The 24,804-nt window shown below is 46.8% G+C and overlaps 1 protein-coding gene across 9 annotated transcripts in view; it reads right to left on the bottom strand.

The window, feature by feature from the left end:
- DLG5 (discs large MAGUK scaffold protein 5) overlaps nucleotides 1-24,804 on the bottom strand; it is a 1,559,980-nt gene that overhangs the window by 12,284 nt on the left and 1,522,892 nt on the right. For all 9 annotated transcript variants that reach the window (XM_069610999.1, XM_069611004.1, XM_069611003.1 and 6 more), the window contains 2 exons: nucleotides 19,195-19,304; nucleotides 18,721-18,830 (listed from right to left, as the gene is read on the bottom strand). In XM_069610999.1, coding sequence (XP_069467100.1) covers nucleotides 18,721-18,830; nucleotides 19,195-19,304 — 220 coding nt within the window. The remainder of the gene's footprint in view (nucleotides 1-18,720; nucleotides 18,831-19,194; nucleotides 19,305-24,804) is intronic.

Here is a 24,804-nt window from a genome sequence, read left to right on the forward strand (position 1 = left end):
GGAGTATGCAGCAATGTGCCCCCAGTAAGTGGGAGGAATTAAGGGACGGGTTCTAGACACACCTGCCGTGGAGGGTTCGACTGCTACGGGCCCATCCATTAAGCCTTCGATAACCAGTCTGTTCGATGGTATGGAAGCTGAGCCTTGGGTGTATGGATGACACTTTTTCGGTACCCTGCGACTTTTGCAGGCACTGTGGGACCCTTCTGTACTCACTGGCATCAAGGTAATGACTGGCAACATCAACATCTTCATAAAAATATCTAGCATTTGTAAATAAAATTTTTGCAGTCGTCGGGTATCTCAACTTTTTAAGTTGACAAGTCTGAAGACTCATCTTCAGTTTCATCCCGCTGTGAGCCGTGTTTTCATGTCGTTTTATGGGCAGAGGGAGAAAAAGAGTGACAGCAGTCACTTCCAGAGTTTTCAAACTCTTGTGCTGTAATCTGTGATTCCTCAGGAGCCTTATATAGTTATTTCTCAGGTGTGGTAAGTTCTGAAATCTTTCCCTCCTCCAACAAGTAGTTTCTGGAGGGAGTCTCTCGAGAATTCGGAGAGGGGTCGGGGGGGCGCCAAGGACTAATTTAGTCATGCAATCTCAGAGCTTTGGGGTTTATTGCTTGAGAGGACCGCACTCTGAAGCATGTCCTCAAACACCCCACAGTTACTACCTGCAGTGCTTGGAACCTGATGCTTTTGAAAAGCTTGACCTCTCGCACTCTGAAACACTTGTGTACGAGCGCGATATAAATAAAATATTTCATTTCATTTCTTGTTTCTTCGCAAAAAGAAATCAATGAAAAAGGAACTGCGGTCACAGCGCAATGTGTGCGATATATTTACTACACACATGGCCCCTTCCATAGTTGAGAAGAGGACCACTGAACTTGATTGGCACGGAGAAACATATGTGTTGATACGTGCATGCAGAAGGAGCCAGTGCACTTCGTTGAGTGTCAGGTGATGTGGTAGAATTTGCAGAGTCCTTTGATGAGTTGTTCTGAATCATGTAGAGCACACGTCAGAGGTGCCAGGGTGGTCACTGTAAAGACCTTCCAGAAGGGCACTGGCAGCGGACCAAGGCTTGGCCAGAAGAAGTTGTTTGCTAGGATGAAGGGCTTGATTTGCCAAAAGGAAGGAAAGTTGGTACCAAGCCGTTTGGGTCTTCGTTAATATGTGCTCCCTAAAGTAGAGGTCTCTGTCGATGAATAACTCAAGGGACTTGGCGGAGGTGGTCAGCTGGGACGTGAAGTCCTCCAGGTTCATAGCACAGAGCCAGCTCTTAATTTAAGGGTGTTGGGTGGTGTTGGTTACCCATAGGAATTAGGACTTGGAGGGATTGAGCTTCAGGTAAACACTAGACATGCAGAACAGGATCAATGTGAGGTAGCATTTCCACAGCTGAAACCTCTGTAAATGGAAAATAAGTCTTGCAGGAGGCATTTTAGGAACCAGGCAGCTGAAATAGTTTGTTTGTGTGTGTGCATGGATGAAGATGAACAAGGGACTCCCACAACAATAATATTGTAACTTTATTAGGCTTGAATAAGTCATTAGTTACCATTATGTAAAAAGTTAGGATATGAGTTTGGACTAGGATGGTGAACTTTTTGATGGTGAACATTTTGGATTTGCACTACATGGACTTCCTGACTGCCTGAGTCCTAGTTTGTTTGAGGTAGGGAAACCACCTCTAGTTAGGGATAGATGGGTTTGTTTGTTAATAGTTTATAGCAATCACAATGCCACGTTTTGGTCAGACTCCTCATTCCATGCTGCCATAATAGCAAAACCAGATTGGTAACAATTTTACAAAAATGATCAATATACCAATTTACAAATGTACTGTTGACAAACAGTGGTAATTCATCTTGATGCACAAGTTTGAACAAAGAATATACAATGCACATTTTTTGTGCGTCTGCAGAGATGTGTGACAAAACATTTTACATAACAATGCAAATCTCAAAAGTCAATTATCCAATGATTGACAGTTGTTTAGTCTATAATCCAATTCAAAACATAATTGGTGTTTGTATGTTTTTATCCATAATCCAATTCAAAACATAATTGTTGTTTGTATGTTTTTAAACAGCAAATCAACTCTAGTTTCGGCCTTCTATGGTGAACTCAAATTACTCGGCCTTCTTCAGGATCAATAAACAGTTAAGCTGTCAAGAGACATGAATCGTATTTCAAAGTTACAAGCTACATCCTCATTAGTTTATTAGCTTGATTTAGTAATGTTTAGAACCACATTTGGCATACAAGACAGGCACCAATCCTAGAAAAAACATAATCTACTGAAAATAGAATCCCTTCGCATTGGACAGAAGTTACTTACCTGTAACTCCTGTTCTCCAGCATTGGTATCTTTCATAGATTCACATGCTGTGAATATTCCCAGTCCGGCTGGGAATCCTCTGTAAAATAGAGCAGTTTAAATTAAACTGAAGCCTCAGTCACTTTAGTGCCCTATCGTCGTCGTTTTGGGTCATACTGCCCACAGCCAATAGGGAACATTCCCTTAACTCTGCCACTATCGGCCATCTTCAGATTTGGCAAGCGCACATAAGGGGCAGGAAGATCCAAATGACGAGCCATGAGGGGTAGGAGGGAGGGTTGCATGTGAATCTATGAAAGAAACCAATGCTGGAGAATAGGAGTTAGGAGGTAACTAACTTATTCCTTCTCCAGCGTTGGAGCTTGCATAGATTCAGATGCTGTGAATACATTACAAAACAGTATAAATAACCAATACAAAAGAGTGGAGGAGCTCCCTGTATCACTTACCACATGAGACTTACCCACCTTATGCAAACAGGTTTCGTAGAACTGCCTGGCTGACTCCAGACTCCTCTGCAGAATCCCTGTCGACACAGTAGAATCTGGTGAATGTGTGCACCAATCTCCGGGTGGCTTCGCGGCAGATGGCTGGCAGCTGGATCCCAGAGAGAAAAAGCGGCCACTGCTCTGGTGAGATGTGCTGGGGATCTACCTGAAAGTGGTCTGCCCGCCTGCTGGTGGCAGAACGAGATTCAGGCTGCAATCCATCTGGCAATAGGAGATTTGGAAACAGCCTAGTAGGAACCCTGTAAGTCAGAATGCGACAAACAGTTGGTCCGTTAAATGAGCGACTTTGTGCAGGCCACATAGTACTTGAGGGCACACACCACATCCAGTGTGTGCAGGGTGCAGTCTGTCAGAGATGCGGGAGAGCCGAAGAACACTGGTAACACCACTTGCTGGTTAAGATGAAAGGATATAGGTACCTTAGGTATGAATCTTGTGTTAGTTCGCAATACAGCCTTGTCCTTGTGGAATGTCAAATAAGGTGGTTTCGAAGAAAATACCTGTATCGCTCCCACTCACCTCGCCAAAGTAATTGCTATCAAAAAGGTAGTCTTCCATGTCAGGTGCTTGATGGATGCCTGGTGCATGGGCTCAAAAGGGGGTCTCATATGCCTTGTGAGCAGTAAGTTGACTTCCCAGCCTGGTGCGGGGCAACAGACTGGCGGAAATGAACGAAACAGACCTCGTAGAAACTCTTTCAATAGCCGATGGGACCAGAGGGAAAACTTTAAAGAGAACCAACAGTATCTGGCGATTGCGGCCAGGTGTGCTTTAATGGAGAAGTGAGTCAAATCCGACTCTGCAAGCGACAAGAGGTACGATAGTTCCTCTGGCCTGATGGTGTGGAGACGCAGGTGATGCCTTCAGCACCACACCTGGAAATGTTTCCACTTGCTCTTGTAGCATATCAGAGTGGCAGGGGCTCTTGCTTTAGCCAGCATCTCCTGGCAAGCCTGCAGTGAGAGAAAGAGTCCCAAATTCTAGGAACACAGGAGCCAGGCCGACAGATTGAGAGAGGATGGGTCGTGGTGCAGAACCGTTCCTGGATAAGAGCGACTGGTTCAGGGCTAGCCTGATCTGAGCTGTCGCCAAAAGAGCCAGGAGCTCAGAGTACAAATACTATCTCGGCCACGCAGGGGCCACTAATATCAGTCTGCACTAATACCGTTTGAAAGTGTCTAGAACTCGTGGCACCAGAGGAATTGGGGAAAAGGCATATAGAAATGTCCCCTCCCATGGGAATGCAAAGGCGTCCCCCAAACTGTGCAGATGGGGAAACTAGCTGGCAAAAGTCTTGCAGCGGCTGTTGTCGCATGTGGCAAACAGATCAACCTCTGGGTGCACCCTCCTGGAACAACAGGCGTAGCTGGTCTTCATGTAGCTCCCATTCGTGACAAGAGTGAAACTCCCTGCTGAGGGAGTCCGCCAGAGTGTTGTGGAACCCCGGTAGATGGAGGGGAATCAGGAACATGTTCTGTTGTAGGGCCCAATGACTTGTTGCTGCAGACTGTGGTCGAACGGGTTTTGTTGAGGCAGTCCACCTTCTGCAGAAGGGCCGTTTTTCTCTCGTCCGAGGGCCTGGCTCTGCAAGCAATGGTGTCTAGCAGTGCCCCGAGATACAGTGCCGTCCAAGAGGGGGTCAGCTGCGAGTCGGGAAGTTGATGGAGCATCTCAGTTGCTGAAGTCATTGGATTGCGACAGCAGTGTTGGACTCTGCCGGCGAGTAGGAGGGGGCTCTTATTAACCAGTCGTCTAAGTATGGGTAGACATGGACTCGTCTCCGCCGAAGGTGAGCCAACACTGGTGCAAGACATTTGGTGAAAACCAGAGGGGCTGATCTGAGCCCAAAGGGCAGAGCCTTGAACTGATGGTGCTCTCCGGCCACCACAAAACGAAGGTAGCACCGGTGTGAAGGGCGAATAGGGATGTGGAAGTAAGCGTCTTCAAGATCGAGGGACGCTAAGAAATCCCAGTGCTGCAGCTGAGAGAGCACTTGTTACAATGTAACCATACAAAAATGTGTGCTTTCAGAAACTTGTTGAGCACCCTTAGGCCTAGAATGGGTCTCCAACCCCTTGGGTTTCGAGTAAGCCCTTTTTTCTTACCAGGAAGTAGCAGGAATACACCCCCCCCCCCTTTAGTTTCTCGTTCTTGGGAACCTTTTTGACGCGCCTTTTCATAGTAGAGACTGCATTTCTTGGATCAGAAGGAGCTGCAATGTTTCTGGTTTTTGTACAGGAGGAATGTCTAGAGGGCACTCTATGAACTCCAGAGAATGCCCCTGATGGAGGAGGGACAGCACCCATTCGTCAGATGTTATGTTATTCGAGTCCATTCGTCGAAGTCGGAGAGACAAGTGGGAGGCCCCGGCTCTCGGCTGGTCATGTCTGCTTGCCGGACTGGCCCCTAGGCATCTTTAGGAACCTTTGTAGGACTGGGTTTGCATCCTGTACTGACTCCCCCAATGAATAAGGAGTCTTGTAGGACGAGGATGACTGGTACGTGCTGCAGTTATCCTGTGAAGTTCTATTGTAACGTCCTTTCCCTGCCCAAAAGGACTGGCGCTTGCACTGTTCAGTGTTCGTTCTTATGGACTGTACGGCCTCATCCATTTTTTTTCCCCAAACAGGGCTGTGCCATTGAAAGGCATATCCGTAACCAGGGAAAGGACATCTAGTCTAAAGTCTGTGGCCTTAAGCCAACCTTGTCGGCGCAGGACCACACAATTGCCCATCTGACGATAGCCTGTGTCGGCAATGCCGATGGAGACAGTGATGGCATGGTCAGATGCAATCTCACCCTCATCAGGAATGTCCAGTGTCTCCTGCTTCTTGTCCAAAGGCAAGAAATCCAACACAGGCCCCAACTTGTACCATAACTCACGATTGGAGCGTGCGAGTATGGTCATAGCGTTAGCCGCCTTGATAGTTGTGGCTGCTGTAGTGACCTTTTTCCGAAGGCATCAAGGCACTTACACTCATTGTTCGGGGGCACCGAGCAGGATGAAGATGGGTTGGCTGACCTGTTCCTGGCCGCCACAGAAACCACTTAGTATGGGATGGGCAGCGTGCAGAGACAAGCAGCAGTGCTCTCTGGAGCCCTGTATTTTTTGTCAAACCTATCTTTCTTTGGAGGTGCATTTGCCGGGTGCGTCACGGCTATCAGTCCGTCTTCACAGATGTCCTCCATGAGTGGTATGCCCATGATAGACTTGCTGCATTGTTCTCTGCCTGTGTTGATATAAAACGCTATCCTTTCTTTGCTCTTCTGGAGCTAAGCCGAACATCATAGATGCTCTAGACATGAGCACATGGAAAGCTCCTATCTCGTCAGGGGGAGAGTCCCTGAGATGAACTTCATCTGGCTCACCATCTGCAGTGATGAAATCTTCAAACTCGTCAGTATCGGACTGAGTATGAGGTTTGTCCTCCTCCGGTCCCGTGTCCGCTCCCTCATCCGTCTGTCGCTCCGGTGCCTCCAGGACCTTGCCACTTGGGGGTAGGAGGGTGAGAGATCTCTTAACCCTCTTTGGAGGGTCCTGGGGCTTCAGCCGGCCTCTGCTTGTTGGGTTTGGTAACTGGTGCTCTCAAGGGGACTGCATGCAAGGTTGCCACCAAAGTTGTCTGAGTTGATAAAAGATCCAATGATACATCCCTCTGAGGACATGGTGGTTGATGCTAGACTTTTCCTGCTGACAGCATAGGATCCCATTGGGGCAAAGGATGTGGCGGCTGCATGACCCACACTGACGACAGGGGTGTTAACGGTGGTGGTCTAACAAGGTTTGCCTCAATCTGAGGTGGACTCCTCGGTGGCAGAGCCCTTCTGCTGTGTCGGTGCTGGCCTCATGGCCAAAAGCTGTGGCGATAGTGGGCCGGCGAGATTTTTGTTTGACTCGTCGATGACGGTGTGGTAGACGAATCGCTTGTGGTCGTAGCCGTTGAGGTCTATGACGGTTTTATCGACTTGGTCGACGGTCCTGGAGTCTACGGTTTCGTAGAGGACGAAGTACAAGATTGACGCAGAAGATGATTTTGTCGTCGACAATGTTTTAGATGGCTTTGTCGACGAGGAAGCTGCGTTTGCCTGACTTTGGCATAGACGACCTGGAGTGCGACGAAGACGGCTTTGTAGCCGACTGCAACAAATTAAGGGAGGAATGCTCACCAGACTTGGAGCTCGATCTCGAGCTTGATACTTCTTTGGGGAGATGGAAAGGGCCTCATTCCTTTTCCCGTCCTTGCTCTCCCTGGGTGCCAACCTTCATGGGGGGCTCGTCCTTGTGGGATGACCACAAGCCATTGCTTGAGGCTTTCTTCTGCCTCTTCTCGCTTATGGCTTGGTCATCGTGCGATCTGTACCTCTTATTTGAGGTGGTTCGCTGGGCCGCCCTGCCCTACCGTAACAAGGCATGACTTCGTACCGAAGTCGAATCAGAGGCCTCGCCGGGATCCTACAACCAAGTGACAAGATGGCAATGATGATTGTTCAGCGTCTTGAAAGAGAACAGCTAGCAGATCTCGCAGTTCTTCATGACATGCTGAAGGTGAAGGTGAAGGCAGTAGAGGCATTCCTCGTGTTGATCCTCTACATAGACGTTCTTCAGCCCACACCGGGCCCACACCCTGAACAGGCACTTTGTGGATTCTGCCATGAGGTAGGCCCAACTGCGTAGTTGACTCGTCTTCAACGTTAACCGTCTACTACTAGTACGACCTACTACTAGCTTCGAAAGCGATATTTCACATTGGCTATCTAATAATACTAAAAACAATTCTCAAGTCATTATCCTTGGCAACTTTAACTTAGGCTTCCAAGACCCTAAAGATTGGAAAGCTTGCTCCCTTCAGGACACAATAACTGAACCAGGGTTCACTCACTGTGTAACTGAACCTACACACATTAAAAGGTAGAACCCTTGATTGGCTTGCCGACAAACTGCAATTTAGATATCTTATCTAACACCCCTTGCACCTGGACGGACCACCACATAATCTCATTCCTCATTAAAGAATCACTACCGCCCATTCAAAACCAAGCACCAGCCAAGATGACAAGAAACAAACGCAATCTGACCATTGAGAAACTTATGCCACTTCTTCAACCAATCATAAACCCCACCACAACACGCTCAGACCCTACAGCCTTAGTCGACTTTAACCACCACACCCTTATCAAAGCTATCAACACAATAGCGTCACTTTAACTACGTAAATCCAAACCTAGAGCACACCTCAACAATTGGTACACACCACACCTCAAGTCCCTTACGAAATTGAAAGGAACTGCTGAATCTCTATGGAAGAGTACCCCTTCCTCAACAAACAAGGACAACTTTAGTGAAGCATCCTTAAACTACAAAGTAGGGACTGCGCATGCGCGCGCTACGCATGCGGAGCTAAGAAAAACGGCTCCCGGCAGCCGCTGCATTAATCCTGAAAATTAAACCCCTTTTCTTTGAATTATCCCACCCAGCGGCACATGAGAAGCGCCGGACACCCCTTGGAGACACTGGCCGCAACCTCGAGCAGAATCAGAGTGAGGGGAGTGTGCGACAGCCTGTGCCTCCCGGCTGGTGGGCCGCAACCATTAAGGCTCCGGCACGGCTGCTGCTCACCCCCACCCCCTTCACGGAGCTGCGGAGACAGAGGATCCTGGGCGGGAAAACGTCCCGAACCACACCGCTGAGCTGCCTGCAGTCCCGGCAGCACGCTGCCCACACCGCCGGAGACCCGACCGCAGTCTCCCACATCAACCCCTCACGGAGGCCTGCGGAGGGAAACATACGCAGCCGCCGATGCACGACTGGCAGCCCTCTCGCCCCTGACAGCGCCACGAACGAGAGGGGCCCTGGAGCATACCTACCCGTGGCTTGGGCTCACGCTGCCAGCTCATCCCCTGGAGGAAGGCCCCCCCTTCCACCCACTTCAGCGAGACTACAACGCCTAGGGTTGAGCTGCACAAAGAGAGAAGACCTGTGTGCTGCACTCCCCGGATGATACGAGATACGCTGGGCACGGACGCGCCCAACACAAGGTAATGGTGTGTGTGAGAATCGAGGGACTGCTCTATCTACCCCTTGGGGCCCCCTGTACAACCCAAGCCATCTGCAGAATCACAGAAACCACGGGGGACCACTCCATGTGACGAGGATAGACATTCTCCTGCCCTAGATCAGCATATGAACGAGGACACGGTCCTCCCCACGAGGCCTCTACACAATTCTAAGATCACGGGAACCACGGGGGCCACTTTGGGTGTCGGGGATAGGCACGTGCCAGTGCCATACCACTCTAAGGACAAAGACTCCTCCCTGCAACTCACTCAAACACTCCTGGAATAAGTGGGACCCCCAGGATCCCCCCGCCTCTCACCTCCAACCGCAGTCGGTGGAGACACACCAGCACGACCCCCAACAGGCACTACTACTAGTGAGACAATCTTTTTCCCCACGGGCTGCGCCCCTCAAGTTGGATCTCCGACCCTGGAAGAGAGATTGACACTTGCAACGACTGCGTCGTTGCCACTTTAGACGCGACCTTTGCATGGATTAGCAGTGAGCACCCTGCAGAGTCTCTACCGACCGCCTGAGCTATACTGGACCTCTCCCGATCCCGTATTCAACACAGGGCCGCTCGATCACGACATGGGAAAGGAAAAATCCAAGCGGCAAATGCTACAAAGTAAAATGGACCTCTACAACTTGGGGGCTCCTCCCCATCGCGAGTCTCACCCCCCTATTTTGATGTCAGACCTCATGAAAGTGATCGGGGACTCGAGGACATCCTTGGAACTCAAAATGGGCGGCCTATCCTCTGAGGTGTTCCTCATACGTCAAGACCTCCGCAACCTGTCGACCAGGGTGGGAGAAGCGGAACAGAGTGTGTGACACAGAAGACACGGTCCACCGACTGGAACAGCAGCTCACCGCAATCGCCCAAAGAGTGGCCCAACTGGAAAACAGCGCTGAGGATAGTGAGGGGAGGGCGTGGCGCAATAATCTCAGGATCCTCGGAATACCAGAGAAAGAGGAAGGGCCTTGCGCAGAACTCTTCTTAGAAGATTGGCTCACCCACATCTTTGTTCCTAAAAAGCTATCCAAATTCTTTTCTGTGGAGAGGGCACACAGAGTCCCCGCCAGCCAACCTACACCGGGATCCCCACCTAGAACAATTATTGCACGTCTACTGAATTATCACGAACGGGATGCAATCCTACAAATGGCGAGGGCCTCCGGCCCGATCACATACAACGGCTACAAGGTCCGTTTCTATCCCGATTATACTAAAGAAGTCCAAAAAGCCCGCCAGTCATTTGACTCCGTCAAGAAGAAGCTCCAGTCGCTATCTATCAAATATGCCCTCTTCTTCCTGGCATTGCTAAGAGTCCATTATGAGGGCACTACTCATCTGTTTTACAATCCCAAAGATGCATGGGACTGGCTTGAAACCCAAGTTCTCACGAACTCCAGAGTGAGGTGTACGCCATCGGGCCCGCCCACACAGAAACATTGGTCTGGGCGGCCCTCGCCCACCCGTTCTCCGACCATTGCGGACGACGATGCGAGGGGGACCCCTACGGAAAAGGGATGAAGACTATTCGGCAGCTCAATAGCATGGGAGTGATCACCTAGCGGCTGCCGCCCCTAATGCGGCGTGCGCGCTACCACAGTCCGGGTTATTAAAGAATTTTTCAAGTTATAAGTTTAATGTTTGGGCGACAGGTGCTCCCGGTTGGGGGGGAGGGGCTTAGTACAGGGTGGGGAGGGTTTATGGAAGGTAAGGAACCACAAGACGAGAAGGCACGACACGGATAAACGTCGGCAAGGAAATCAAGCACTGTCTATGGGCAAGACTGTCGACAAAATTATCATCCAGGCAGCCAGGTACACCACTACGAGACGACCCCTGGACATCTCCCCCGAAAGTACATTGCTACTCACTTCCCAGAAGTGCGCGACCGCCACTGATCCTTCCAGATGCCCCGATAAAAGACGCATGCAGATAGAAGGAACTCCAACAAGATAACCGTACTGTCCTGGAACGTTAAAGGCCTCGGCTCCAGCATAAAGCGGAGATTGGTGCTCCAGTACCTTAACCGATACTCGCCTGACATTGCTCTACTAAATGAAACACTTGATAGGCACGAGCACCAACTTTTTCAAAAGATCCAACTACTCACACACCTACCATGCTGGATTCACGAAAGGAGCCAGGGGCACGATGATACTCGTCCACAAGCGAGTCCCCCTGCAGGTTAGGAGGGTCAAAACCGACCCCGAGGCCGCTACGTACTGATACTTGCCGACATTTGGGGCGAGAAATGGGGCCTCGCTGCAATCTATGCCCCCCCCCCACGCACACGAAAGAACTGCTCTCCGAACTGCAAAACCTGCTCCTGGAAGAAGAGCCGATGTATGGGTGATTGGTGGGGACTTTAACGAAGTGATGGACACTGCAGCCGATAGATCTCACAGGAGATCTGGAACCCACCCCGCCTCCACACCACTCACCATGTTTGCCGAAGCTCTGGGAATGATGGACACATGGCGCTCACTTCATGGGGATGAGGCTGGTTTCTCCTTTTTCTCTGGCGTTCATAAGTCGTTCTCCAGGATTGATTATGCCTTCATCACCCAGCAGCATAAATCACAGGCTCCTAGACGCTGAATTCCTCGCAAGTGATATTTCGGACCACTCTCCGCTCCTTCTAACCATGAAGAACTCCTGCCAATGTCCGGATCGTAACTGGCGCTTGATCACCTACGTCTACCGAAAATTGCGCAGGAACTGGAAAAGAAGACAATGGAATATTTTGAAAACAAAGAGGGCTCAGTGGATTGCCCGATCTCGATCTGGGAGGCGTACAAGACCGTCCTCCGTGGGGAAGCTATTTCGGCGGTTTCAGCCCACCAACAACAAGTCCAAAGGATCAAAGAAGCAGAAGCACGAGTCCTGGAGTCCAAACGGCAAATCCTAGAACACAGCACCCAAGAGGCAAAAGAGGCTCTGCTTACGGCACAAGATGCCCTTACCAACCTAGCTCTGGACAATGCACGAACTGCCCATCAGCTAGTCCGGAGCCAAATTTATGAACGGGGCGACAAAGCAAATAAGACCCTGGCCTGGTTGGAGAGGCGCGAACAGAGCAGGGGATACGTACGGGCCATTAAGTCTCCAGACGGAACATTGCTCACAGATGACTCCGACATTGTTGAAGCATTTGCCGCCTACCATAAGAAGCTCTACACCCCACCCGCCGAGAGCTCGCCTTTCGTGCCCTCAGGCTACCTTGACTCGATTGAGATCCCGAAACTTTCACAGCGCCAAACAGATCTCCTGAACACTGAAATCACTGTAACCGAGGTGCAAGAGGAGCTTGCACAGCTCCAACCCGGGGAAACCCCGGGCCCCAATGGGTTCCCTACAGAGACATGGAAATACCTCGGTGGTACACTACCCACCCACATGCACCGTATGTTCCTACGCAGCAAAGAGCTAGGGGCACTCCCCCCGGACCTCATCCCATATCCCTGATCAACGGTGAAGCCAAGGTCCTCGCCAACAGACTACTCCAGGTGATCGAGACCCTCGTCCACCCAGACCAATGTGGATTCATGCCCAATAAATCAACTCACATGAACCTACGTAGAATTCAACTGGCGCTGTGTAGAGCCAAGGAAATACCAGCCCCACTTGCCCTCTTGGCAGTGGACTTTGAAAAGGCATTTGACTCTGTGGGGTGGGATGCTCTGTGGGCAATCATGGCTCGGATGAACCTAGGTCAAACATTTACATCATGGGTTAAACTTCTCTATGCATTCCCGGAGGCCATGGTAAGGGTGAACGGCAGGTCCTCTGAATCATTTCCCTTGGGTCGAGATGTGAGGCAGGGGTGCCCGCTCTCCCCGCTTCTTTTCCTCCTGGCCATCGAGCCACTTGCAATTGAGCTTAGGGCTAACACCAACTGGACAGGATTCGTCTGGCCGGGGTGGGGGGATTAAGACCGACTATCGCTCTACGCGGATTACCTCCTCATATACCTTAGTAACCCGAGCACTTCCTGCCCGACTGTCTCCCTCATTCTCAGGGAGTATCAGAACTTTGCGGGCCTGAAGATGAATGAAGCCAAAACCATTTACTTCCCGATCCAGGGGGGCGAGTCTGCGATCACTGAGATCTGCCCATATCATGTCGCTATTAGGGAATTTAAATACCTGGGTATACGGCTCGACCAGACGTTTGATGGGTTCCTCCAACTTAACCTACAACCAGTAATCGAATGGTTCAATAGAGATACCTCCGACTGGCAATCACTCCCCCTATCACTAATGGGCAGAGCTGCGCTATTCAAGATGATGACCCTCCCCAGACTGCTGTAACGTCCTCCAAAATGCCCCACTTGTTATCCCCGAGAAACCTTTGCACTCATTGACAGACACCTTCGCACGCTGCTGTGGGGCTGGAAACAACCTAGAATCGCCCTTGACATGCTCCAGCGATCAGTATGGGGGGGAGGCATCGGTTTATCCTGCATACGCACCTATTACCTTGCGGCACAGATCGGGGTAGTAAAAGAATGGATACACGCAAACCCCACACTTCCCCACATCCGTATTGAAATAGAGGTCATGACCCCGTTAACCCCACTGCAGATCCTGTACGCCACCCACAATCGACCCCCGATGTTACCCAGAATGACACACCACATTTGCCAGGCCTGGCGAGAGGCGCACAAACTAATCGGCTGGAAAGGAAAGCCAACACTATCCCAACCCCTATGGCACAACGCGCTCTTCCCGGAAATAGTGAAAATGGGCTCCTTTGGGCACTGGTGCGCAAAAGGGATACACACATTAGCACACGTGATATAAGGGGTCACCTCCTGGACTTCGAGGCCATACAAGGGCAATTCGACCTCGCACCCATTGACCGGTTCCGACATGCGCAGCCTGGCCCACGCCATCCACACCCAATTCCCTCATACGACAAACATACCCCCCTGTTCTCCCATCGAGACCAATATCCTCCCGCAATGCATTGCCTCTAAGGTCACTTCCACCCTCTACCAAGCCCTTAACTATTTCGGGGCTACTCAGCTCGATGGGCTCAAGGAGAAGTGGGAAAGAGATATAGGTCAACTGGAACCAGAAGACTGGGTGGATGCATTAATGTTCCCTAGAGAAATTGGTATTGAATCTAAACTCAGGCTAATACAATTGAGAATCCTTCACCGCTCATACCAGTCACGTACTGCCATGGCTAAATGGGGGGGATTGGAAGACGAGACATGCCTTAGATGCAAAACGGCGCCTCCCACCTTCTACCATATGATATGGGACTGCCGGGTGTTACAGGTCTTCTGGGAGAGCTGTATTAACATGATCTCGGCTGCCCTGGCGGCGCCAATCCCTAGGGATCCCAAAATGGTACTCTTAGGAATTGGGGGTGACGTTGACCTCTCCAAATATGAAAAAATGTTTCTGCCGATAGCATTGGGGGCAGGCAAAAGACTAATCGCGGCTAAATGGGGCTCTGCCGACCCACTGTCTCTGAACCGCTGGAGTAATGAGCTGGACAGATGCACGACTCCGGAACGCCGGATCTATAACGCACGGGGCTGCCTCCGCAAATTTGAGAAGATATGGGGTAAATGGCCTGATGCTCATTGAAATTCGTTAATGAAAGATCTGTACCGCTGTTAATATTGGTTACCTGTCTTGTCTTACAAATGTCTTATAGCCCTTGGCCCTGCTGGCCCCCTCTTGCTTTTGATATTGCCATACTGCCTTGGTCTGATGTATGCCTATGATTCATGTTTGTTTTGATGTTGTGTTGTTTAAACTCAATAAACAGAGTTATAAAAAAAAAACTACAAAGTAGCCATTGTTCAAGCAAAAAAAGACAACTGCAATGACTGTATAACCAACGCTAAATCCAACACTAAGGAACTCAACATTCTGAAAGAGTTAGAATCTCCAGCTCCACAGCCGGACACCTGCACCAAAGATACTCTTTGGTGCACTAATATACAAAATGTTCTCCAAAATAAAATTACCATGCACCAAAACAAAATTGAAACTAAGAAAACCCTTATCATCAATGTTGAGACCCCATAGAATTCCATACCCTCGCCCAGGAACACACAGCCCCAATTTAATTTCACACTGCTCTCTAGCAAAGAGGTTGAGACTATCAACTTGAAGCTCAAACCATTTAATTGCCAGGGCGATGCTTGACCCGCTCCTCTCATCAAGGAGACCGCAAAGGAAATAGCTCCTTTCATTACCTCCATCATAAACGCATCATTCAAATCCAGCATAGTCCCAAATAATCTTAAAAATGCTTGGATACTCCCACCCTTAATAAAAACTTTCTTAGACCCCCAACAACCCATCCAATTACAGACCTATCATGACAGTACCTTTGTTTCTAAAAATACTAGACCGTGCCGCCTATCTGCAGATACAGCAATACCTCGAATCCCGTTGATTGACCTTAAGAATCAAATCTAAAATCTAAAAGACAAGGGCAAACTGGCTCTGCTATACCTACTCGACCTATCAGCAGCTTTTGATCTTGTGAATCATAAAATTCTATGTAAACACCTTTCATCTACTGCTCACTTCTCGGACCAAGCGAACGCTTGGATTGAGTCATTCCTCAATAACAGATCCATGAGGGTCTTTGACCATCAGCATCAGCCACAACTACCCAGTCACCTGCGGAGTCCCACAAGGGTCCTGTGTGTCTCCTACTCTCTACAATGTGTTCACAAAGCCCCTTTTTGATGCACTTGATTATCTGGGCGGCACCTACACCAACTATGCAGGCTACACCTAGATACTCATCCCCATCACTTGTGACTACATTGCAGGCAGTAAGACACTCAACAACATCTATCTCACTATACAAGCATGGATGGCGAAACATGGGCTCTGTCTCAATGATGAAAAGACAGTTGCTCCTCTTAGGATCACCTGCCAATTTGAACAAATTCGACACGCTATTCGCCTCCTTCAATATTGATGGCAACACAATCAAAGTGTCCAAGGTTGTGAAAACCTTAGGATTCTACATTGATTCTGCCTTAAACATAACAAGACAAATAAACACACCGGCTTCCTCATCTGCCTACACCTTTAAGCCCCTATCTGACAACTAACTGCCTTACAATAGCAAGAGCACTTGGCCTCTCCATGTTAGACTATTGTAATGCGATGTATCTTGGCACGTCACAACAAAACCTCAACAAAATGCACCTTTTGCAAAACAATACTATTATAGCAGCCTTACATATCCCCAGAAATCACATCTCAGAAACCAGACATAAGCTAAAATGCCTTAACGTTAATCAAAGAATGGAGTATAAAACACTGTGCCTGCCTCACAAGTGCTTATCTAAGCAGGCTCCCTCCTACCTGTCCAATACCATCTTACGCCACACTGCTACATGACCCTCTAGAACAGGCCAGACCCACTGCGTCAATATCCCACGATTCAAGCAACAATAAGCAGGTGGGGGTTATTTTTCCAGTCCTCGCTGCCAAGAAATGGAATGCCCTTCCCCTAACCCTGAGAGAGGAACCCTCATACCCTCTTTTCCGAAAAAAGGTTAAAGTTTGGCTCCTTAAACAAAATTCCATTTCAGTCGATTAATCATGACCTATCTGTACATATGTATGAAAAATGACTCCTTGTATATTTGTAATTCTTTTTATGTATCTCCTATTGCACCTGCTTCATTATATTATGATGTAACTGTCTGTCCTAATTTGTTGCAACATGTAAGTTGAGCGCCCTGATACCCCTGGGCTTGGTGCGCGTTACAGATAAATTAAATCAAACTGGTGGCGGGGACGTTGGACGAAGGTCTTGTTGGTACTGCGTTCTTCGAACGACATCCAAGAAAAACTTTCTTTTTTGTCGAAATTCCAAACTTATACTATATTATTCAAAGAAAATTGTTGAAGATTTTTGAGGACTCCCAACAGTAACGTGCAGTAAAAAATCTGAAGAGGGCCGACAGGGGCAGAGTTAAGGGAGTGTTCCCTATTGGCAAAAACAACAAATAGAGCACTAAAGTGACTGAAGTTTTAGTTTAATTTAAACTTTTCTATTTTACTGAGTATTGCCAGCCTGACGACGGGGAACATTCACATCATGTAAATCTATGAAAGATCCAAAGGATAACTTACTAGACTGTGGCGTGATGTGATTTCACACACAACTTGAATCTGTGGTCTGGACATAAATTAATATAGTCATATATACAAGTAACGGGTTACAGCATGAATCCCACCACTGGAACTGGAAACATTCACCAACTGGAAATAAGCTTCCTCTATGCAGGAGTTTGCAGATTGCGAAATGGGGACGGCAATCATTACACCATCAATGAAAGGTGCGGCCTATTTCAGTGTAGTATGCATGTACTGAATAGGTCTTACTAACGACTGACTGCTTGCGATCCACAATCAAATCTACTTTTACCTGAAGTAAAAAACCTTCCTTGGACTTTTTGTGAAGAGGAGACCACAGTGACTTTGTTGCTGTCAAAGAGTGGAAGATACAGACGTTTACCTGATGGAAGATTCCAAGACAAGTCAGGCAGTCTAATACAGAGTCAGCTAGAGCGTGCGTGGATCGCCTGCATGTAGAGGGTACCTTTTTAGCTCTGAAACAGATATATTTTTCAGATTTCCTTTCTACAGACCTGCCTGCTTTGCAACTGTTAACCATTTCAGAATGGGAGACAGCAGGATACCAGAGTAAGACGGATGGGACCCCCCCCCCCCAAACTCCCATAGTGTGCAGGAAGGAAAAACAAATCTTAAGGCAGATAAGAATCGCAGAGTACTGCATTTGTATTTTGCAGTTTGCTTTCATTCTAATTCTCAAAAACAGAGCAGAGAAACAGTTTAGAGTCGGCTGCAGAGCCCATACTTCGCATTTGCATGCGTGGAGGTTGACGGGAGTATGATCTGAATATGATAGAACTGGTTCAATACAGTGCAAAAACATTGTTCTATAATAAATGGTTTACTTCCCTTAAAACCCTTAAGTGCAGTCATGTACACATATACTTTAAAATACAGCTCGGGTAAAATACAATGACCAGTCCCTTAACACGTAGGAGGATCAAATTGTCACAGAGGCTAAAAAGAGGCAGTGAAAGGACAATGGGCCTCATTACAGGTCAGGCGGTCCGGAATTAACAGTGGCAGTAAACCCGCCGCCACTGTTAATTCCGGACCGCCCGATCCAGAGTCCTGCAGGCAGGAGGTGATGTTCCCGCCAGGTCTGACCTGGCGGGTTTAACACCGCCCGCCTGCAGGCGGACGTGGAAACACCAGCACCATCATGAGATGGTGCCGGTATTTCCACTTCCCCATTGAGTCCTATGGGATTCAATGGGAATGGGGATTTACCGAATTCCGCCTCCGGAATTCCCGGGACACCAGGGTTGTAATGCTCTGGTATTTCCGGGAGTCACCGAGGCGGAATGGTAATACGAGTCCGGCGGTAACCAGGCGGTTCTACCGCCTCAGTTACTGCCGGACTCGTAATGAGGCCCAATGTCTACTCGGTATGAACGCAAACAGATATTCGTTATGAAAATAAAATAGGCCATTTGTCTGTGGTTCCAAAACTATTGCTACAGCTTAGTTGCATGTGCTGGTGTTGTGGACAGCGGCACTGCATTTCAAAATGTTTACTCATGCACAGAACATAGGTGTCAGAATAAAATTGTCAGACAACACAAAGCCACCAGATGTTTTATTTTAAAGTAGATTCCTAACCACGCATGGACCCTATTGATGTCGGAGGTACCGTGATGGATAAAGAGAGACTGCATAATACACACCTGTGAAATACTTGCTGTATTCGACTTCAATCTTTTGAGCCACATCAAACTGTTCTTTGGAATGTTTCTGTGTTACTTTATCCCGTAGAAAGACTGGGTCTTTTTGTTCTCTGTTAACGTAGGTAAGAAAAACATGCTATTAGCAATTTGGTAATGCATTTTTATCTACTAGGGGTTTTCAACTGGCACATAAATTAGTATTTCGCCCGCTGTCTCTTCACTGGCCTACATTGGCAAAAAACACAAAATCCATTGCTAAATTTCTCATATGCTAGCTATGCTATGCTATCAGTCACCCTAATTAAACAAACTAAGCTTTTTCTGCAGCAGCGACTCTGTAAGCACTTACTTGGGAAACAAGTAACCCAACTATTTAAGCTTAGTTCCAAAGCATGGAGCGAAAAAAGAAAAAGTAAAAACGCAACCAACAGAATGTCTCATTTTAGAATCCTGCTGTCGAATGTAACAACTTACTTGACTTGCTTAGCGTTTTTGTAGCGAATAAACAGGACAATGGGATAAATGTGGATGCTATGGAGTCGTTCAATTGCATGTGGCGCTATTTCCAGCAAACAATGGCAGTCCTAAAGGCAAACAAAAAAAACTGATCACACAAAAATATTAGTTTGTCAAGATATACATTCCTATGCTTCTTCGGAATCCTTAAACAGATTGAAATGTGATTTGGGCAAGGTAAAATCTAACAGAACATTTCACCATACTTAGGTCGAGTGCAAGTGTCCACTACATTTGTTTTCAGCTGGTATTAATAGTTCTGGGCTGCCTCTGCATTAAGTAAATAATTTGATCTTACAGGCGGCCGGCATTTTAGCAGGCTGTGCCACCAGGAAATGGGTCTTCATACCAAATCCAGAATTCTTGATCTCCTAGATTACTTACCAGTTTAGTCCGAGCAGTCAAATCTGGGAGCAGCATCCCACTGCTGCTTTTATTGAAGCACCATTCTCAGTGCAGGTGACCTCCATCTGTTTGAGCCATCTGCCAAAATGTCACCTGTGTTATGTCTTCCACTTCTAGACTATCCTCGGTACCTCTCAAGGACATTCTAAAGTCCCTCAAAGTTATGAGGGCCACACTTCCCTCCCAACCCAAAGACTCAGTAAAGAAAATCTCAACCCAAGTTTGCAGGTTCATCTCCTCAGGAGGGATGCAACCCACTCAGAACTCCATTGTCCAATGATACAATCCAAACACACTTTACTGCTACTTGCACATAGATTAAACTAAAAGTCCTTTTGCGTTTTTTCTAAAAGATTCTGAACTGCAGATGAAGCTTCTATTTTATGCATTTGTATTTAGGTTTATGTAGAGCAAAGCTAGCTAAAAAGCAACAGAGCGTTGTAAAAGGGATTTGAGGGTAGAACATAAGTGGAAGGGGTGATTATAGTAGCTTGGATATCCCCTATTACAGGGTTGGAATGTACCTACGGGTAGCAGGTCTTAAGTGCCCTAGAGGTATTCCCTGAAGAGCAGGGTCTTAAGCTCCTTCCTGAACGGCAGAGGTGGTCCTAATTAAGGGCAGAATGGCGTTCCAGTAGTCTAGGACACTGCAGAAGGCAGCCTGTTTCATGGTTTTCCCTTTGCTTTCCAGTTTCATTTCAAGCCTCACCAAGGTCTGCCTCTTGAAGAAGTGCGTCGGACCGGAGGGGGCGAGCTTTGTGGCTAAGTAGGCTGGTGTTAGGGCAGTAGTTACTGTATATGTGATTTAGGCAATTTTGAAGAGTATTGTGGTTGGGCTGGGAAGACAGTGTGATTTTCTAAGAATAGGTGAGATGTCATAACATTTCTTAATTTGTGTAATGAGGCATGCAGCTGTGTAATGAATAGCCATGAGAGGGGCCAGGTGTGTCGCCAGGGCACCAGTGAGGAGGTGTGCCCTCCAATGGGGTGTCGGATTACCAGGGCATGGACTGTTGTTCTGAAATACTCAGGTGAGAAGAAGAGTTTCATCTTGCGGAGGAGTACTTGTTGGCACCAGGTGGTTCAGAATATTTTGTAATTAAGCTGCTTGAATGAGTAATGACTATCAATGAGCTCAAACAATTTTGTGCTTGAGGATAACTGAGGGGTGCATCCATCAAGGTTCATGTCATTCAGCCAAACTCCGATGTGATGTCTCGCGTAGAAGTCAGGTATAATTGAGTATCGTTGGCTTATTATTGAAGTGAGATATTATGGTAGGATCTGAAATGAACTCTCTGGACTGTCTGGTATCTGTCCAAGAGGTAGGAAGCAAACCAGTTGAGCACTGTGCCTGCAAACTCTATTCTATTTGTGAGTAGGCTTGAAAGTGTTAAGTGGTTGACAGTGTCATGGCAGAGGTCATGGAGGCAGGAGTCTGCTATGACATGCATTACTTACCATAATAGCATTTCTGATGATTGTATCTGCTTAGATTCACATGCTGTGCATATAGCCCGAAATCTAGTGGTAACCGTGGAGTATTGCATCTTTCTTTGGAGGATGCAAAGGGGACGTCGACATGGGTGTGCCTGTAACACTATCCCTAACGTGACGTGTAGTGTATCTAAAATCCCTCACGCGTTGAGGTTCCCCCCCCCCCCCGATTGTATTTTTTCTGCCGTGAGGGAGCCTTATGACTATCGCGAGTACAGAAAGAGAGAAGAAGTAGTAAAATGTCTATGTTCCTTCGATCCGAGCGGGGAGGAAGGGTGGGCGCAAGCAGATACAATCTTCAGAAATGCTATTACGCTAAGAAATGCTTGTCTTCTGATGCTTGTCAATCTGCTTAGAATCACATGCTGTGCATAGACTGTTAGGCAGAAACCTGTGCAGTTACCTTAGGGACCACTGCAAAAGATTTAGGACTACAGGTGGTTGGCAGCAAACCCAATTGGTAGCAGTCTGTACCACCCAGATTTACCTGGTAGCTGTGGCTGAGCAGTCAGACGTCTCTCAAGATGAGTTAGGCAGTATATAGAGTATACACAATAGGTACAGAGATACAGTAGCACAGGCAAACACTGACCAGAGCTTTGGTGTAAAAGTATATAATTATTTATTTAAAGACATTTGTAAATTACACTAGCACACAAAGAGGTAAATAAATTCAACACCTAGTCACTATTATATATATACAACCCTAATTACTTATTAGACAAGTCTTAATGAGAAACACCACTTATTTTCAGACAGAGGTGAACGCTTAACATAAGATGGCACTCTAATAAGTTATTAAAAAAGGGAGGGAAAAGGCAGGGTTATGAAAGCACACAAATTTCAATACTTTTCAAAGAACCACAGTGAGGCAGGTTAGGCAAAGTCTACTGGAGAGCAAGGAAGTTCAAATGCCAGACCCACTCTTAGAGAGCAAGGGAAATGTGTCCAGGATCACACAGTGGGGTTATGCCCAAGGAGTCTCTGTAGAAAGTTCACAAAAGATTGAGATCAAGTCAGGAAAAGTTAGTTAACAGGTCCCAGGCTAGCCCAGGTTAGAAAGTCGAGGATTTACTGTCACCCCGAACGATCTGTCACAAGGGAAGCCAGGCGGGACACAGTACGTGAAAGTGGGAAGAACACTCCAGCGGGGGAAGTTGTTCCTTGCAGTGGGTGCAAGTCGGTGTTCCGTCCAGAGGAAGAGGAGGTCTCGACGTGGAGGAAAGCTGAAGGTCGTTGCGCTGCCAGGGAAGAAACCAGCCGCAGAGTTTCCTGGTTACAAGGTACCACCCTTTTCTTCGCGGTAGTGGTAAACCGTGGTATTCCGGTTGCCGGGGTGCTTGGCACGGGCAAGGCGGCCACGAGATGGTCCAGGAAGGCGAAAAGACGGGCAAAGTGGCTATCCCCATATACAAAAGATGGCACCAGGAGATGAGGAAACTCTAAAAAGGGAGGACGAAAGGATGCCAGTTCACATTATCATTTTCATTTTATTTTGCGTAATACATGATACTTAGAAAACATTTAATTCATTTTACTACTCATGCATTCAAAAAACATTCATTCAAATTGTTTGCACATCTAAAAGTTATATAAATGTAATAAAGTGCTATAAAAAGGTTTATTCATTTCATTGGTGCATTTCATTATAGACCTAAATTGTTGATCATAGTTCATTCCAGAAAAAGTATATATCATAGACCTAAATTGTTAATCATAGTTCATTCCAGAAAAAATGTATATCGACTATTGGTGCTTTTACAGATAGTTCTTTTTTTCGAAAAAGCTCCCCAGATGATAAATAGTTTCGACTTGGCCGATTTGAGTGTCTTCATCAGGATTGGATGAACATTTAACAGATACTTCTAAAAACAATAAGAGACTCTTAGAGCCCTTTTTCCAGTCCTTCGCTTTTGTTAGTAACTCAGTTTTCGATACAAAAGAGGGACTCTCGTGCTGTAATCAATGCGTACTCGATAAGCCCATATTCTTATTGAGACTCTTATAGTCCTTTTTCTAGCTTATGCGTTGGGGCCAGCGCTCCAGTCCTTCGTTTATGTTAGCGACTCCGCTTTCGAAATAAAGGAGGGACCCGCGTGCTGTATCAAATCCGGACCTCTGTGGGCAAAGGGCGGACGTAAATATTCTCGGCGCTAGATGATCGCAAGGTAAGTGAGCACTAGAGTGGCCTGCTCAGTTTGGGTAGTCACATAGCCATCCCTGAATTGGATCTGACCGGCTTTTTCTTGCATGGGTCCTTGTATGTTTTTTAGATCACCGTTGAAAAAACATGTGTTTAGGCGCGGGACCTGCGTACCGTGCTTATTGACGTCCAGGATAGAGCTGTAGGCTCTAGCAGAGTACCTCTGTGACTCTATAGGTAAGCGAGAGGTTCAGCAGGTTCTTGTGATTACCGTTGAACCTTAGATGTATGAAAAAAAAATTTTTGTAATTTTTTGTAATTTCTGGGTAATTTTTGTATACCTTATTTTGTTCATCTTTATATTTCCATACGAAACAGCACAGAGGTGTCGCTAATATTGTCAAACACTCTCTAATTCACGAGAGCCGGCCGTTTTTGTGAACGTAAGAAGAGAATCAGTACCCACGGCTAACAGACATTATTTAAAGGACTAGTGTGGAAGATATTCTTTGAGAAAGAAGGTATTTAACACACGCCTTCTTCTCATAGTAATACTTGTGTAATTTTTTAAGCAATTTTTTATTTTATTTTTTTTGTCTGACACGTTCGTTATTGATATAATTTTCTATTATGTTGTCTTTAGGATATTCAGCACTTAGCCCCTATTCCAGAGGCTGCTGGAACTTAAGCCATTAGGCGAACCAAATGGGGTTTGCAGGTAGGAAAGACCTTGCCCATTATTATTATGTTTGGAAATTGCGATCTGATGCTGATGATAGGGGCTTTGAGTGTGACTAGAAGGGGAAGTTTAGCACTAACTAAGAAGTGCATAATACGGAGACCACTGGAACGTTGTCGTTCTGGCTCTCTCGGATATTCTTTAGCCTTTGATAAATCCTAGACGCTAGAGATGAAACCAGATTGATTAAGTCAATGAATAGGTTCTGTTATAACAGGTTAGACCGAATTTATGATGTTTAACTAATCTGGGGATAAGAAAGACGCCTATCTAGGGATTAAAACCACAGGGATGCTTTACTATCTGAGATGCTATAATGTATTGTTTGTGAGAGGAATACACTAAGAGAGGGGTGATTTAGGGATGCTATTTTATTGTTTTTTAAAAATAATTTTTTACAATTGTATGTTTGTTTGTTTTTAGAAGTATCTGTTAAATGTTCATCCAATCCTGATGAAGACACTCAAATCGGCCAAGTCGAAACTATTTATCATCTGGGGAGCTTTTTCGAAAAAAAGAACTATCTGTAAAAGCACCAATAGTCGATATACATTTTTTCTGGAATGAACTATGATTAACAATTTAGGTCTATGATATATACTTTTTCTGGAATGAACTATGATCAACAATTTAGGTCTATAATGAAATGCACCAATGAAATGAATAAACCTTTTTATAGCACTTTATTACATTTATATAACTTTTAGATGTGCAAACAATTTGAATGAATGTTTTTTGAATGCATGAGTAGTAAAATGAATTAAATGTTTTCTAAGTATCATGT

The sequence above is a fragment of the Ambystoma mexicanum genome, chromosome 8, assembly GCF_040938575.1.
Source record: "Ambystoma mexicanum isolate Mex_15411 chromosome 8, UKY_AmexF1_1, whole genome shotgun sequence".
NCBI lineage: Eukaryota > Metazoa > Chordata > Amphibia > Caudata > Ambystomatidae > Ambystoma > Ambystoma mexicanum.